This window comes from Ctenopharyngodon idella, chromosome 4, assembly GCF_019924925.1.
Source record: "Ctenopharyngodon idella isolate HZGC_01 chromosome 4, HZGC01, whole genome shotgun sequence".
NCBI classification, from domain to species: domain Eukaryota; kingdom Metazoa; phylum Chordata; class Actinopteri; order Cypriniformes; family Xenocyprididae; genus Ctenopharyngodon; species Ctenopharyngodon idella.
The window spans coordinates 26,988,488-27,006,087 of record NC_067223.1 but is presented as its reverse complement, the minus strand read 5'-3'; the positions used below and the strand labels follow the sequence as shown (position 1 = coordinate 27,006,087).

Sequence of the window (17,600 nt, the reverse complement as noted above, 5' to 3'; positions counted from 1 at the left end):
TTTGAAAGAACGAACTCTGAAGGACGCGAGGACACAGAACGCATCCTTGTGAATTGAGATGTACTGCGATCTTGTCGCTCAACTGACCGTCACAGCATATTATAAGTAGCGGCTATTGCACAATAAGTGCAACGTAACATCACAAACAAATGTCATATCCTATTAAAAGATTTCTTTCATATTATTAAAGACATTGTTTCCATATAATTTTATATCTTTTCATTTTACCATGTGTATTTATGAAAATGAGTAGCCTTTGTGTTACATGCTTTGTCAATGTCAAGATTCTTTTATTCCAATAAAAATACTGCAGGCTTTCTTCAGGTTATTACTTTATTAAAATTAAGTAAAACAAACGGACAAATGTTTACCTTCACGAGCCGTCACGTATATGCGAGCTTGTAGTGGGAATCTCGTAAGTGAGAACGAGAACTTTAAAGCTTGCAAGCTTCCGTACGTATACTACCCGCGGCATCTTCTGGGATTTTTAACGTTTCGATTCTCTCAAGTCTGCATTCGATGCATCCTCGATATCAAGAACACATCCAGGTACTTTCATGCATCCTCTGTTCTTGTGTTCTTGATGTTTACGATGCCGCCGTGCATGGCAGCCACAGTGCTTAGCTCTCCAGTGTTTGTGCTGTTTTTGTTAGTTTTTCCTGTTTTTTGTTTTTCAAATACGATCAGTTTACCAGGGATGAACTGCTGAACATTCGTCAGTACACACCACAAAATCTTTTACCGGATTTTGTTTATTCAGACGTTTTGTTGAATGCTGTAGTCGGCGGAGCGGCAGCGCTGTTTAAACGCTTCAGGACGCGCAGACGGGGAAAGCGCGCCGGCGCCCTCGTGAAGCTCAGACAGCGTGGATTAAGAACGCCGCTGCCTAGCATCCATCTGCTGAATCTCCGCTCTCTACCAAACAAAACGGACAAACTCCTTCTGCTCTCCTGGACAAATACGGATTTTTCAAACACGGCTGCTCTGTGCTTCACAGAAACCTGGCTGAACGACACCATTCCGGACAGCGTGTTAAGTCTGCAAGGCTTTCAGCTGTTTAGATCAGATCGCGACGCAGAATCAACGGGGAAACCGCGCGGAGGCGGGACGTGCTTTTACATCAGCGAAAGGTGGTGTTCAGATGTAACTGTGTTAAAGAAGATGTGCTGCCCCGATCTTGAAACACTCTTCATTAACTGCAAACCGTTCTATTCGCCGCGGGAGTTTTGCTCGTTCATTCTGGTGAGTGTCTACATTCCTCCGCAAGCGTATGTGAGCTCGGCGTTACAGATAGTCGCTGATATGATCGCAGAGAGCGAGCAACAACACCCGGACTCTGTTCTAATAATTCTCAGGGACTTTAATAAAGCGATTCTCTCACGTGAACTTCCAAAATACAGACAGCATGTTACTTGTCCCACCAGAGACAGTAATACACTGATATCACTCTGTCCCACGCGCAGCTTTGGGGCTCTCTGATCACTGTTTAGTTCATCTCATACCGACCTACAGGCAGAAACTGAAATCAGCTAAACCTGTAGCAAAGACTGTGAAGAGATCGACCACCGAAACAGAGCGGGCTTTACAAGCCTGTTTCGAATGGACTGATTGGAGTATTTTCGAAGCTGCTGCCACCGATCTGGACAAGCTCACAGAGACTGTTACATCATATATCAGTTTCTGTGAGGATTTGTGCATTTCTACCAGGACTCATCTAACTTACAACAACGATAAACCCTGGTTCACTGCAAAACTCAGCCAGCTCCGTCAGGCCAAAGAAGATGTTCGCAGAAATGGGGACAGAGTGTTGTACAAACAGGCCAAATACACACTGGAAAAAGAGATTAGAGTGGCAAAGAGGAATTATCCTGATAAACTTCGGAATCAGTTCTCTTCTAATGACATGGCTTCAGTGTGGAAAGGTCTGAAAGTCATCACCAACTACAAGATACCATCCCCCAGCACTGTGGAGAATCAACAACTGGCAGACGATCTGAATGAGTTTCATTGCAGGTTTAAAAAATCACCATTAACACCTCCAACAACCCCCCTCTCCCCCACACCTACAATTCAGTTCAGTGAAGATGACGTGCGCCAGGTCTTCAGAAAGAACAAGAGAAGAAAGGCACCAGGCCCAGACAGTGTTTCACCAGCCTGTTTGAAAACCTGCGCTGACCAGCTGGCCCTCATCTTCACACAGATCTTCAACAGATCACTGGAGCTGTGCGAAGTCCCCTCATGCTTCAAACGCTCCACCATCATCCCCGTCCCAAAGAAACCCAAAAGTACTGGTCTTAATGACTACAGACCTGTGGCTCTAACGTCTGTGGCCATGAAATCATTTGAAAGACTGGTTTTGGCTTATCTGAAGGACATCACTGGACCCTTACTGGACCCCCTGCAGTTTGCTTATTGAGCAAACAGGTCTGTGAATGATGCAGTCAATATGGGACTGCATTATGTTCTGCAACATCTGGACAGACCAGGGACTTATGTGAGGATCCTGTTCGGGGGCTTCAGCTCTGCTTTTAACACCATCATCCCATCACTCCTCCAGCCCAAATTAACTCAGCTCTCCGTGCCCACCTCTGTCTGTCAGTGGATCACCAGCTTCCTGACAGACAGGCAGCAGCTAGTGAGGCTGGGAAAATTCTCATCCAGCACCCGCACCATCAGCACCGGCGCCCCTCAGGGCTGTGTTCTCTCCCCACTGCTCTTCTCCCTGTACACCAACGACTGCACCTCTAAAGACCCCTCTGTTAAGCTCCTGATCGGCCTCATCCAGGACGGTGACGAGTCTGCTTACAGACTGGAGGTTGAACAGCTGGCTGTCTGGTGCAGTCTTAACAACCTGGAGCTCAACACGCTCAAGACAGTGGAGATGATCATGGACTTCAGGAGAAACCCCCCTGCTCTCCCCCCCACTCACCATCATGAACATCACTGTGACTGCAGTGGAGTCATTCAGGTTTCTGGGCACCACCATCTCACAGGACCTGAAGTGGGACAACCACATTGAGTCCATTGTGAAAAAGGCCCAGCAGAGGTTGTACTTCCTTCGCCAGCTGAGGAAGTTCAACCTGCCACAGGAGCTGCTGAAACAGTTTTACTCTGCCATCATTGAATCCGTCCTTTGCACTTCTATATCTGTCTGGTTCAGCTCAGCTACCAAATCTGACCTCAGAAGACTACAAAGGGTAGTCCGGTCTGCTGAGTGAATCATTGTTACAACCCTCCCCACTCTCCAAGAACTGTACTTATCCAGAGTGAGAAAAAGGGCAAAGAAAATCACTTTGGACCCCTCACATCCAGCACACTCCCTCTTTGAACTGTTGCCATCTGGTCGACGCTACAGAGCTCTGAGCACCAGAACGACCAGACACAGGAACAGTTTCTTCCCTCAAGCAATTCATCTCATGAACACTTGACAAACACGGAACACTATTATACATTATTTACTTAATAGCACATACTTTTTTTTTTATATATATTTCAAATTTGCTCACATCATAACTGTATATACAAATTGTCTATATTATATATTGTTTTTTGCACTTTTTCTATCTTGTATATTTGTATATTATTCTTCTATTCTTATGTTATCTGTGTCTTGTCTTGTCACTGTTACTCTGTTGCACTGTGGAGCTTCTGTCACTAAAACAAATTCCTAGTATGTGTAAACATACCTGGCAATAAAGCTCTTTCTGATTCTGATCTGAGTATTGGAATTGAACTTCAACGGTTGACGGCGCTGAAGAATGCATATTGAGAAACAGCCATTCACAGTAATAATAATGAATTTCTCTTCTCGGCTGTATAACTACTCGCAAGTGCATACAGGTCAGTTCATTTGACAAATTAAAATTGTGTGGTAACACAGCGCTGTTTCACTTGGTCTAATGTTACACTATCATAATAAACTGCATTTGAGAGCGGCGAAAGATGTATTGTTATTCCATGTGTTAGTTTGTTGGCTGTAGTGTAGACTAACAGTAAGCTGGATCAACATTAGAATATCATACTGATGATATTCTAACATTTCATCATGTTGAGCTATATAACATTGATTCGTCTCGTACATTTGCTCCCCTGTCTAATAACGTGCAAGAGTGGCATCTCTGTCAAGTCAAAGTTTGTCACAAGGCTCTCACCATCTCGAAAACACCACGCTGATATTGATCCTCGTTTTATTTCTCCTTTTGTCCCAAAATTTGCTTGTCCATGTCTGTTACCATGGTTACTATGCAGTAAAAGGAAACCAGGAATAATGCAGATATTACGTCATTGACAGGTGACGAGTGACAATTGCACTAGTGACACTATTTAAAATTGTGAATTTCCCAGAATTTACAAATTCTTGGAAACATTTAGGATAATGCAAGTACACAGTTGAATGATATATATATATATATAACACTGTGCAAGTGGTTTTTGGATATTTTAATATAAAAATCTTACATATTGTGCCTTTAACTATATCAGTATTTCAGTGCTGTCTGTTATTCTCTGTTCATTTGTCTTTTTCAGAGTTATTTGTCTCATTACCTGTAATCTCAGCTATGTCCTGCGGGTGTTTTGATGACAGACAGTGATTCTCCACATAGTTTCACTCCTATGTCATGAGTCCTTTTGAAAAACTGGTTCTATTAGTTTTCTGAAAAAGTTCTGGTATAACAGGTTTAAGTTCTGAAAAAAACTTCTCCCTCTAAATATAAGCACAAAATTGAAAGGAATTTTAAAGTAACTTCTGCTCAAGACAGTTCAAGTTCAGTGGAGGAACAAGAAACATCTACACCGTCATTATTCATGGTTAGTAAATACTGCTTCATAAAATACTGACATATATAGATTTAACGGTAACGCTTTAGATTACAGCCCGGAAAGTACTGCATAATTACAACGTATTTACAGCATAACTATAGTTAACTATAAGTAATTATAGTGTACCTAAAAAGTAAGTACGTGTAAGTATAGGGGAACAATATGTAAAGTCTTGGGAATAAAGGGGTAACAACCAGGAAAATAACAAATTATTTATACTGTAAGTATTTTAGAACTAAGGAGTACTTATACTATTATGACAGACAACAATCTTATGTTTGGGAGCAATTTAGCGAGAAAGATAAAGTTGTTTCAAGGCAAGTAGAAAGAACTATTGCAATCTTTTTTTAATACATGGGGAAATATACTTTTGTTTCATGTAGTTACAGGGTAAGTATGACATTGTGGGTGGTGCTTGTTACACTCTTGTTTCATGTAGTTACAGGGTAATTAAAAAAAACCTGCAAACAATCTGATATCACTTGGAAAACTTTATTTGAAAAACAACTTATTTCAAAACTTACAAATTTAAAGTTACAACACTTCTTATTTGTTTCTCTTGCTTGGCTTCCTCTTCCTTGTTCCTCTTCTTCTTTTTCTTTCTTTCCACTGATGAATCTTAAGAGGGAATCCCATACAAACGGCACATACAGCAATAACTACAGTAATCCATACGACCCCAATGGATGAATCAATGTCTTCTGAAGTGAAACGATACGTATTTGTAAGAAAAATACCAAATATTTAAAAAATGTTAAACTTTCGACCAACTGTCACCTGCGCGTGCATGAGAGGGTTGAGAGTTCACTTGAAGGGTGACGTAAGCGTGCCGATGTCGGATGCCGTCAGTTTTTTTTTGTTTTGTTTAGTTTTTTCTCTGTATTTTGCTCACAACAACATACATAGAATTACAGGTAATGATAATGAGAAACAAACAAGACAGAATAACAGAGACGGCAGTTCTCACGAGAGTTTTACATGAATCTCCTGCGAGAACGTCATGAAAGCTTCATGTTGCTCATTACAATATGCTTCGTCGAACGCAAAGTTGACTCTCATACAGGCAGTGGTGTATAAAGTACTTGAAAACCATACTTGATTAAAAGTATAGATATCTTACCAGAAAATGACTTTGGTAGAAGTTAAAGTCACTGTTTAGAATGTTACTTGAGTAAAAGTTTTAAAGTATGTGATATTTTTTGTACTTAAGTACGAAAAGTATTTTTTTGATATTAAACGTACTTAAGTATTGAAAGTAAAAGTACAAGTAAATGTAAAATACAAAAGGAGCAAAAAAAATATTATTAAAAATTGTTCTATACACAGTTTGAGCAGCAAGATTGTGTTCAGTTTTAACTCTTACATTTCGTTTCTTTGAATTAAAAAAATGGCTAAATGTTTATTGTAATTTTTAAATATAAAAAATACTAATATATTAATTATACATTTATCATTCATGTTAATTCATAGTGCATTATAACTAATGTAAGAGACAACTTTAAAATGTTAAAATGTAAATGTTGAAATTAAAAATGAACAATACTTTTATTAACCTTATTTAATGTTACAAATGGACTCTTATTGTAAAGTGTTGCCATTTCAAATCCAAACAGTCATGCTTAAAAATTACCATCTTTACACATAAAGGCATAGCATGGGTCTATTATATGTATACTTTAACACATTATTTGCCTTTATTTTAGAAAACTTGATGATTATCTAATCAAAATATGTGTTACAGTGCCGATAAAAAAAGAACTGAAATCGAATACATTTCTGATTTGTTATTGTAATGATGGGCCAATGGCATGAGGATCCATTTGTGGACAGAAACAGTTATGTTTCTGTCACTTGCATGATGAGAATACAGTTTAAATATGCAACTTTGCTGGATAATGAATGCATAACAGTGAACAAATGGATATAAACTAATGCAAATGAATGGTAACAATCGTGACATTAAACAGTTGGTGTTTTCGTCACATTGTTTTAACCGCTTGAGGTACTGCTAATGTTAGCATCCTCTTAGCCTCGACGGCAAACATACTACTGTTCTCCTCTAATGCAGCATCTAGTCAACAAACTAAATACTTTATAATGATATGAAAACATGTACTGTAGTGTACACTGTATAACATACTGTTTTGTTGTATGTTTTAAATCCGTTTTTGAAGTGTCCCGCTCTGTGCAGCGCGCAGCCTCACGTCACGTGTCAAAACAAACTCTACGAGGCATCAGTGATGGTTTTTATTTTGCCTCTAGAGGCCGCTCTCGTACTGTATAATGACAGCGCACTCTTCTCAGCTGCTCCAGCAACGGACACAACCCGGAAAATGAAATCAACCGCCATTGTGCGAGCACTTGTTTGCACATGACATGCTTGCAGTCTGTGTTCTTCTGACTTTATTTTGTAGTAAGTAACGAAAATGCTTTGGGAAAATGTATCGGAGTAAAAGTATACATTTTATTTAGGAAATGTAGTGGAGTAAAAGTAAAAGTTGACAGAAATATAAAAACTCAAGTAAAGTACAGATTCTCCCAAAAAATACTTAAGTACTGTAACGAAGTATTATTACTTTGTTACATTACACCACTGCATGCAGGCGCTGGTGACAGTTGGTCGGAAGAGAAAAGATGAATAGGCTAAACAATGAGAAAATTTCTGGGTGTACTGTATTTTCTTTTAATACAGAATAGTAATGGGATTCCTTCTTAAGATTCATCAGTTGAGAAAGAAGAGGAGGAGGAAGCCAAGCAAGAGAAACAACAATAACAAAAAGGGACAAAACGTGTTACTTTGTGTCAGGACTTTAGAATTTGAAATGAAAAGTTGATTTTAAAAAAATGAATAATAAAGTGTTGTAGACCTGTTTTTAATTAAGTTGTTTTTCAAATAAAGGTTTCAGAGTCAGTGATATCAGATTGTTTGCGTTTTTTTTGTTACTTACCCTGTAACTACATGAAACAAGAATGTAACAAGCACCACTTTAATTTACGGCCCGCAATGTCATACTTACCCTGTAACTACATGAAACAAAAGTATGTTTCCCCATGTATTAAAAAAGATTGCAATAGTTCTTTCTACTTGCCTTGAAACAACTTAATTAGTGCACTTTCTCGCTAAATTGCTCCCAAACGTAAGATTGTTGTCTATCATAATAGCATAAGTACTCCTTAATTCTAAAATACTTACAGTATAAATAATTTGTTATTTTCCTGGTTGTTACCCCTTTATTCCCAAAACTTTACATATTGTTCCCCTATACTTACACATACTTACTGTATAGGTACACTATAATTATCGAAAGTTACGCTGTAAATTCGTTGTAATTATGCAGTACTTTCCGGGCTGTAATCTAAAGCGTTACCGATTTAACAGTGTTATGAATCCATTCACATTGATTCTAGTCTTATCAAACAGCAGTTTGGTACAGATTCACATTGTGAATAATAAATCTGTCCACAGAAACATTCTGTATCAAACCTCGGCTTGCACATCTGACTACCTCACTTTGAGCTTGTTGACGTGTGTCTGCCTGCATTTGTGTGTCAGTGTTTGTGTGCGACTCGTGAGGAATTGCCGACTATTGAAAGAGCTCATATTATGCTTTTTTAAATGTTCAAGTTTATTTACTGTGTAATGATGCTGTCTGAGCATGAAAAAGCTCTGCAAAGTTACAAAGCACTTCTCTATATCAATGTTTGTTTCTGTTTCTGAACTCCCTGAAATGCCGCCATTGTATTCTTGAGTTTTCTTCTGGGAACAAACATGTCACAATTTTTAAGTTAAAAGGTTAGTAATGAGTCGGCGCTTGTATGTAAACACATTGCTCTGCAATGCGTTCACTGCACCAACTGCACAACAGACTGAGGGGAAGAGGAAAAATGTTTGAATAAATCGTTAGTTTTATTTTGTTTTTGCGCACAAAATGGTTTCTCATATTTCATAAAATTGAGGTTGAACCACTCCAGTCATGTTGACTTTTTTAACGATGTCTATAGTACCTTTCTGGACCTTGAAAGTGTTGATTATATTGCTGTCTACGGACAAGTCATATTCCTCTCAGATTTCATCAAAAATATCTTAATTTGTGTTCTGAAGATGAACAAAGGTCTTACGGGTGTGGAACGACATGAGGGTGAGTAATTAATGACAGAAATTTCATTTGTGGGTGAACTAACCCTTTAAGCAGGGCAGGCTGAGAGCTGTGGGAGCAAGGTGTTAATGAGCACTAGCACGAGTTAATGAACACTAGCGCGTATGTTGATGAGCGTCACCTGTGTGTTACACCGGTCTTGAGTCCCACGCAGGAACTGTAGAAAGATAAAAGTAGGAATGAAGAGAGAGATAAAGCCAGGGACATTAACGTTGTGTTTTGCGCATGTTTATATGCATCAGTTGTCAGTGAGGGGCAGCCGCTTTACTTTGGTTTTGTTTGTATGTTTATTTTGTTACTAAAATTATGCCTTAAACCTCATTACATCATTTAAATAATTCCCGCAAAGGTATACAGGGCTTGGTTGAGTTGCATTACTAGTGTGTTGTTGTATGTTCAGAGACATAACCAGTTGTTTTTTGTGAACTTTGTGTGTTTTCGCTCAGATATATCAGAAGCTTAAATTGGCGAGGTTTTTTAAACAAATGCAAAAACAATTTATTATGACCACGACAGAGATGATAATCAAAACCAAACAGATGTTTTATTTATTGCTGAGACACGAGCTGTTAAGGCTCTGCCCACTTCTGGAAAAGTGTTGGGGAGCAGCAGCTCATTTGTATTTTGTTCAAAGTATTAGTTCACTTTCAAATGAAAATTACCCCAAGCTTTACTCACCCTCAAGCCATCCTAGGTGTATATGACTTTCTTCTTTCTGATGAACATAATCAGAGAAATATTAATAAATATCCTGATGCATTCGAGCTTTATAATGGCAGTAAACAGTGTGACAGAGTGACCTGTCCCTGTTGGTTAGCGCAGCACACACACCCCATCTTACCTGCTGAGGCGATGTGGGTGCACACGCACACTATTAGCACGCTGGTCTTCATACACACAAACATATCGACTCCGTTTCCATCCAGGTCAGAATCCGCCCTGCGCATAACAACACACATACATACCTGAGTTGTCTTTCGTTTCTGTGTTTTGTCATGTTATCGTGTTAATACATATCTGTGTTCAGAGTTTGTCAGCGTCTGTGTTGCCAGTCTTTCGCCTTGCTTCTCCACCATTGGCCAGCCAAACCCAAGCGCCACCCAGCGGCCTGGATAAATAGTGCCAGGTCTGCTGTGTGTGGGCACTTCGGCACGAAGCAACCGGAAGTCGGCTCGTCCATTGTCTTGTAAATAAGGGTGGATAATGGAAATGTGGCGTTATTATTATGTGTTTATTATTATTTATGTCTACATTTGTATTTGTTGTTTTGACTGGATTTTGTTTCTGTAAATATTTTGTTGTTTTATGTGTGTATATATTTTTGTGGTGTTGTGAAAACGTATATACTTACCTGAATACTTACCCACCCATGTTTGTATGGTTTTAACAAATAAGGGGCGGGGCTTGGACTATAAAGAGGAGCCCCAAAAAAGTATGTGTTGTCAGTTAACCTAATTGAACATGCAAGTGTGGTGCTGTGAGTAATTTATTTGTCATTAGAGTAGTTTGCATGTATATATTTATGTATATATTTTTCTTTGTTCTTTTGTACAGTTTTGTTCGTTATTTGATTTTTGTTTTACTTTTGTATATAGATTTGGTCGCTTGTCAACTGGGACTGTTTCACCTCTCGAGCACTGTAAATATACATCACCTTGCACCTTACATCTCTGTGAGTATTGCCATATTTTTGGGGGGATTTTTTTTTGTTTTCTGGGCAAACCCAGTTTCGTCTGACAGTGGGCCTACGAAGACCCGTTGTCCCACATATGGTGTCAGAAGTAGGATGGCTACTCGCAAAACTGCACCGAGAGGCAGGAAGCCTAGGGTGGGGCTTTGGTCCCAGACCAAAGCGATCACTGAGCCGGATGTGGCCTGGGACACTGCTGAGTCAACAGAGGAGGAGAGAGAGGAGAATCCTCCACCAGTTCGTCCCAAGTCCACATCACCTCAAGAGTCCATCTCTTTTGCTCCAACATCTAGTGGTGGGATGTTTCCAGTGATCCGCGACTTCCTGAGTGCACAGGAGCAGAGAGAGCAACAGTATGTAATGGAGCTACGGAGTCTGCGGTAGTCGATTATGCAAGCTGTCCGGCCAGCTGAGGTGTCAAGTGAGGCCGAAAGTCCATGGATGGAGCTTCCAACGGCAGCTCAGCATAGAAGCACAGCTTGTCAGAGAGACTCACCGACCGACATGGGGTACTACCGCCAGCCGACGCCGCGAACGGAGCCAAGGTTGCCAGTCAACCAGCAGGGGGAGGACGTTGAGAACTTCTTGCGCCGTTTCGAGCATCTTGCCAGAACCTGGAGGTGGCCAGAGGATGAATGGAGTTATCATCTGCTGTCGGGGCAAGCGCTGGAAGCCTACCTGGCCATGGACGAGGACCGAGCGGAGGTTTACAATGACCTGAAGGAGGCGCTGTTGGAAAAGTTCAATATCTCATCAGAGACTTACCACCAACGGCTCCGGGCCACTTTTACTCCAGCTAGAGAGTCACAGATGGAAACGTACAATCGACCGCGGAACTTGTACCGACGCTGGGTGAGACCTGAACTGCGCACAAAAGAGGAGATCGGTGAGACAATAGTCCTGGAACAGTTTCTGCATGTTTGTACCCTATGAGATTCGGGTCTGAGTCAAGGAACCGACAATTGGACTGGATGCTGCTAAACTGGCTCAGCAGTACCTTAACGCTCACCATGGCAGTCAATGCTCTCAACCAATGAAAGGTAATTTTAAAACCCCTTCCAGTAGTTCTGGGGAACCTAATACTGGCTCTAATGTTACTCAGGCACAAAAAGTGGCTCCTGAGAAAAAACTTTTTTGCTTTTACTGCCAACAACTGGGTCACAAAGCAACAGTGTGTCCAGTGCATAAAGCTAAACTGACTGGCTTTTGTTATGTCCCAAGAGAAGAGGACAGTGTGAACAATGTGCGCAAAACACAGAATGTGCAAGTGACTGTAAATGGACAATGTATGAAAGCTTTGTTAGACACTGGAAGCTCCTTGTCACTGCTAAAGAAGAGTCATATGTCACATGTTCCATTTGATAATTTGGTCAGTGTACAATGTGTTCACGGGGATGTCAAGCAGTACCCCCAAACAGAAGTTAATGTATGTGTGCAAGACCAAACTTACCTGTTGAATGTGGCAATTGTAGATGACTTACCTGCTGATATGATTTTGGGAAGAGACTTACCAGTGCTCACTGAATTGTTGCATTCTGTTGAAACTTGTGTGTCCACCTCTAATGCTGTTAATGTTGCTTGTCCAGTAATGACACAAGCCCAGGTTAAAGCAGGTCTGCAGCCATTGCCAGACTTTCATCATAGTCTGCTGCAAGGTAGGACCAAGGGCCCCAGGAAGACACGTTGCTAATGGCAACTGGAAAAAGGCCTGGGTACACCAGCCCCTAAGATCCAAACCAAGGGTCTGGGAATTCATGACTGGCAGGTCCCAGAGTCCTAACTGCAAAGAGCTGACAAGTCTTTGAAACCGCTGTTTACTAAAGTGTTGGAGGAAAAACAAGCTGACTTGTGTGGGGAAAAATATGTTGTTGTCAATGATATATTGTACATGCAAACCCCTGATTCTACCCGTTCGGTTGTCCCTACATGTTGTCGTCCCCTTGTGTTACACCTAGCACACAGTGTTCCATGGGCAGGGCACATGGCACTGAAAAAGACTTATGCACGCATTAGCTCACAATTCGTTTGGCCCTCCATGTACACTAATGTACAAACATACTGCACCACATGCCATACATGTCAAAAGACCAGTGCTGTGCGCAAACGAGATAGGGTACCGTTACATCCTCTGCCTGTGATATCTGTCCCCTTTCAGCGCATCGCCATGGACATTGTGGGGCCGCTAGAAAGAAGCAGTGCAGGGCACCAAGGAGGTCATCAGTGACTACGTGACAAGGTATCCTGAGGCTTTCCCTCTCCGTTCCATCACTACACCGAAGGTCATCAATGTTCTTGTCCAGCTGTTCTCCGGAGTGGGGATACCCAAGGAGATCCTCACAGATCAAGGGACTAACTTTACGTCACGGCTGATGAAGTTACTGCTCAAGAACATGCTTCGCAAGTTTGTGTCAGACACTGGAAGGGACTGGGACAAATGGCTACCATTTTTGCTGGTACAGGCTGAGCTGCACCACCTTCTGGGTAGATATGCCTTGTTGTTCCATCAGAGGCCTGGGCAAACCAGCTTTGTACAACACCAGATCCACCTGCTCGATCAGAACCATTCATGACAGCGACTGTATCGTGTTCCTGAGAGGCTGGTGGCACCTCTGAAAGCAGAGATTGGGATGATGCTGGAGTTGAGAGTTATTGAGCCCTCTAAGAGCAAGTGGAACAGCCCAATAGTTTAGTCCCAAAGAAAGATACATTACATATCTACATTGACTTTCGAAAGCTGAATGCTCAGTCTAGGTTTGATGCCTACCCAATGCCACGCATCGACGACCTGCTGGAACGTAACAGCCAAGCCAGGTACATTACAATCTTTGATTTATGTAAAGGATACTGGCAAGTCTCTCTGGAGGAGGCGTCCAGATCCTACACGGCGCTCTGGACCCCGCTGGGACTATACTAGTTCACAGTCCCACCACTCGGGCTTAATGGAGCACCCGCAGCATTCCAGCGACTAATGGACCAAGTCCTCAGAGGCTGTGAAGAGTGGTTAGCTGCATATCTGGATGATGTTGTCATATACAGTGCAACTTGGATGACCATCTCCACACCTCAGAGAAACCCTGAGCAAGATCCAGGAGGCTGGCCTGTCTTTAAATGTGGCAAAATGTGAGTGGGTGAAGTCCGAGACCTACTACCTTATCACCTGGGAAATGGAGAACTAAAGCCTCAAGTGGACAAGGTAGAAGCTGTTCGACACAGCCCAAGACCAAGGACAAAGAAGGAGGTCAGATCCTTCTTAGTACTGGCGGGGTGGTATCGACGGTTCATCCCCAACTTCTCTAGTCTCGGGTGACTAGGTGGTACCTCTCCCTTCAACCCTACCAGTTTAAGGTCAGACATCGACCTGGACCCCAAAACAAAATTGCTGACTACCTGTCCCGAAATCCGGTCAGTTTGTGGCCTGGAGAGAGGTAGGTGATGTGACAGAGTGACCTGTCCCTGTTGGTTAGCGCAGCACACACACACCCCATCTTACCTTGTCCATCCTCCGTTCCTTGCTGAGGCGATGTGGGTGCACACGCACGCCATTAGCACGCTGGTCTTCATACACGCAAACATATCCACTCCATTTTCATCCCCGTCAGAATCCGTGCTGTGCATAACAACACACATACATACTTGAGTCGTCTTTCGTTTCTGTTTTGTCATGTTATCGTGTTAATACATACCTGTGTTAAGTTTGTCAGCGTCTGTGTTGCTGGACTTTTGCGTTGCTTCTCCACCATTGGCCGGCCAAACGCGAGCGCCACCCAGCGGTCTGGATAAATAGTGCCAGTGGCATTTACACGTTCTATGACACATTCTATGGGAGACCTGAGACTCATATCATCTTGAATTATTAAATTATCTTGTACAAAGGATAATTATAGGACTTTAACAGATAAGTTGTTTGGATAAGTTGACTGAGAGTCCTGATCCGATCACAGCTTCATTTCATAATCCAAATTACATTTGAGTGCTTAGGTCAAAATTTGAGCAGTTAAACAACTTCAGATCTTTTCTTTTTGTCCTGCAGCTGTGAATCGATAAAGGGTGATGGCATCTGTTAAAGAGCTGCTCAAGAAATCACTGTATGAACTGGAAGGGGATGATGTAAAGGAGTTTCAGTGGCACTTAGAGAATGATCATGAGTGTATATCAAAGTCTGACATGGAGAATGCGAATAGGTTAAAAACAGTGAATAAGATGGTGGACCGCTTTGGACCAGAAGAAGCTGTGAAGATCACGGTGGAGATCCTGAGGAAGATAAACCAGAATAATCTGGCTGAGCAGCTGGAGAACAATCACAAGCAAGGTAATGTTTAATTTGTTGTGACTGTAATGTAATTGACAGGCAATATAAAAACGTGCCAGTGTTGGGGTTCATTCAGAAGAGATATGGTAAATAACAATCACTGCCTGTACATGGAAACAAGAAACTATAACAGCAAGCAACAATTGCAGGGACAAGAAGAGCATCAACAGATCTTATACAAGTACATTTAATAGAACAGTATCTGATTTTACTAATGGTTAAATGGTTTACAGTGGTCTTAATTAAAACCCTTAATTAAAACTTCTGCAAGCTACTTCTAAATGGAAAGGCTCAGTTTCAATAAATGTAACCTAACCCTAATTCAGTCTCATGTCTAGATTGGTGAGCTAGATGTCAATGATTAATCATAAAGCTTTTAATAATGTCAGTCAATATTACTTGAAATTGAGTCCAATGGTGCCAATCCAATTAATGTTCTGGAAGGAATCAGAAAAAAGGAAGTTGTTCAGAAATTTTAAAACTGTAACCAACTGCATTCTAGTCAGCATTAGTCAAGGTGTTTCCATCACCATATATGTTGTCAGCTTCAGCATAATCAGTGTAAGATGTACATGTAAACACAATTGCAGTGCAAGTGAATAATTCGGATATAGCAGAAGTGCAGTTTTATCTCATACGCTGTAGTTATGTTTGCAATGGGAACTGCAGACCAGGTTACAAATTACATATATGTTATGAATTTATGAAAATCTTGATCACTTGTTTTTGCTGTCTTTTCCCCTCTTTTTTTAAAGGCTCGACTGCAGATGGCAGACAAGCTACTCTTCATGATTACAAAGAGACCAGCCTCAAACTGAAGAACAAATTAAAACAGGACTACAAGCGGATATTGGTTGGTAATTCACAGACAGGTCATCAAAAAAACCTGAATGATATTTACACTGATTTATATGTGGTAGAGAATGAGACTGGAGGAAGAGTAAATGACCACGAGGTGAGACAGATCGAATTGAATCACAAACAATATGATGCCAAGGACACACCAATCCAATGCAGTAATATTTTTAAAGTCAATGAAAACAAAAAGGTACTGACGATGGGGATCGCAGGGGTTGGAAAAACTGTGTCTGTCAATAAATTCATTCTTGACTGGGCTGAAGGAAAAGAAAATCAGAATATAGCCTTTATTTTCCCTCTGCCATTCCGTCAGCTAAACTTGATTACAGAGAACTGCAGTCTCATGGGACTGATTCATGAATATTTCTTTAGTGATTCTAAAGAACTGCCCTCTCTTCCTGAAGGTGATGGTAAGGTCTTGTTCATTTTTGATGGGCTGGATGAATGTCGCTTCACTTTGAGCTTTAAAGAGGGTGGCAGAATTACAGATGTTCACAAAAAAACAACAGTGAGTAAGATAATAACAAACCTTATCAGGACAGACCTGCTTCCCTCTGCTCTCATCTGGATCACATCCAGACCAGCAGCATCCAGTCTGATACCCCGAAACTACATTAATCAGGTGACTGAAGTGCGAGGATTTAATGATGAGCAGAAAGAGCAATACTTCATCAAAAACAGCAGTTCTGAGGTTTCTGAAAACATCATCAGTCACATCAAGAAATCCAGGAGCCTGTACATCATGTGCCATATCCCCGTCTTCTGCTGGATCTCTCTCACTGTTCTTCAGCCTCTACTGGCTCGAGAGAGCAATGACAAAACACCAACAACTCTCACAGAGATGTACACAAACTTCTTAATTTCTCAGCAACAACAAATGAAAGAAAAATACTGTGATGACCCTGAACCCAAAGCCAATGCAATGTCTTTTGATGAGATTATTCTGAAGCTTGGGAAACTGGCCTTTCAACAGCTGAAGAAAGGTCAACTGATTTTCTACAAAGAAGATCTTGAGGTATGTGGACTAGATGTCAGTGAAGGGTCTGTCTACTCTGGGTTATGCACTCAGATCTTTCAGGAGGAAAAGGCTGTTTCAGCAAGAAACGTTTACAGCTTCATACATCTCAGCGTCCAGGAATTTCTTGCTGCTCTTCATGTGTTTTTGATTAGCAAATACAAGAAAGCAAACCCAATTCTTCAATCATGGACAGAAAAACTGAAATGGAAACTGTCCGAAAAGTCACTGTTTCAGCTTCACAAGGCTGCAGTCAACAAGGCTTTGCAAAGTGAGAATGGACACCTGGATCTTTTCCTCCGGTTCCTTCTGGGTCTCTCACTGGAATCCAATCAGAATGACATGAAGGAGCTACTGCCAGGACTGGAACTCAAAACAGAGAGCCTGAAAAACACTGCTGACTTTATCAAAAAGAAGATACAGGAGGAGAAATCAGTAGAGAGGACCATCAATCTCTTCTACTGTCTGAATGAACTGAAAGATGACTTTGTGGAGGAAATCCAGAAGAATCTGCGATCAGGAAATCTTTCAGCACAGAAGCTTTCCTCTGCTCAGTGGTCTGGTCTGGTGTTTGTGCTCCAGATGTCAGAAGAGACTCAAGAGACCTTTGAACTACAGAAATACAGAAGATCTGATGAAGCAGTGAGAAGACTGCTGCCAGTGATCAAAAACACCAGAAGAGCACTGTGAGAGTCTTCTTTACAATCATTTACATACACTGTTAGTAATTTTAATTGGGCCTTAATCTTG

The 17,600-nt window shown here is 41.2% G+C and overlaps 1 protein-coding gene and 1 pseudogene across 1 annotated transcript in view; both read left to right on the top strand.

The window, feature by feature from the left end:
- LOC127511261 (polyglutamylase complex subunit TTLL1-like) overlaps positions 1-17,600 on the top strand; it is a 92,865-nt pseudogene that overhangs the window by 2,180 nt on the left and 73,085 nt on the right.
- LOC127511073 (NACHT, LRR and PYD domains-containing protein 12-like) overlaps positions 8,454-17,600 on the top strand; it is a 33,938-nt gene continuing 24,791 nt past the window's right edge. Inside the window, exons 1-2 of the mRNA XM_051891476.1 lie at positions 8,454-14,977; positions 15,733-17,536. Coding sequence (XP_051747436.1) covers positions 14,719-14,977; positions 15,733-17,536 — 2,063 coding nt within the window. The 5' untranslated portion in view covers positions 8,454-14,718. The remainder of the gene's footprint in view (positions 14,978-15,732; positions 17,537-17,600) is intronic.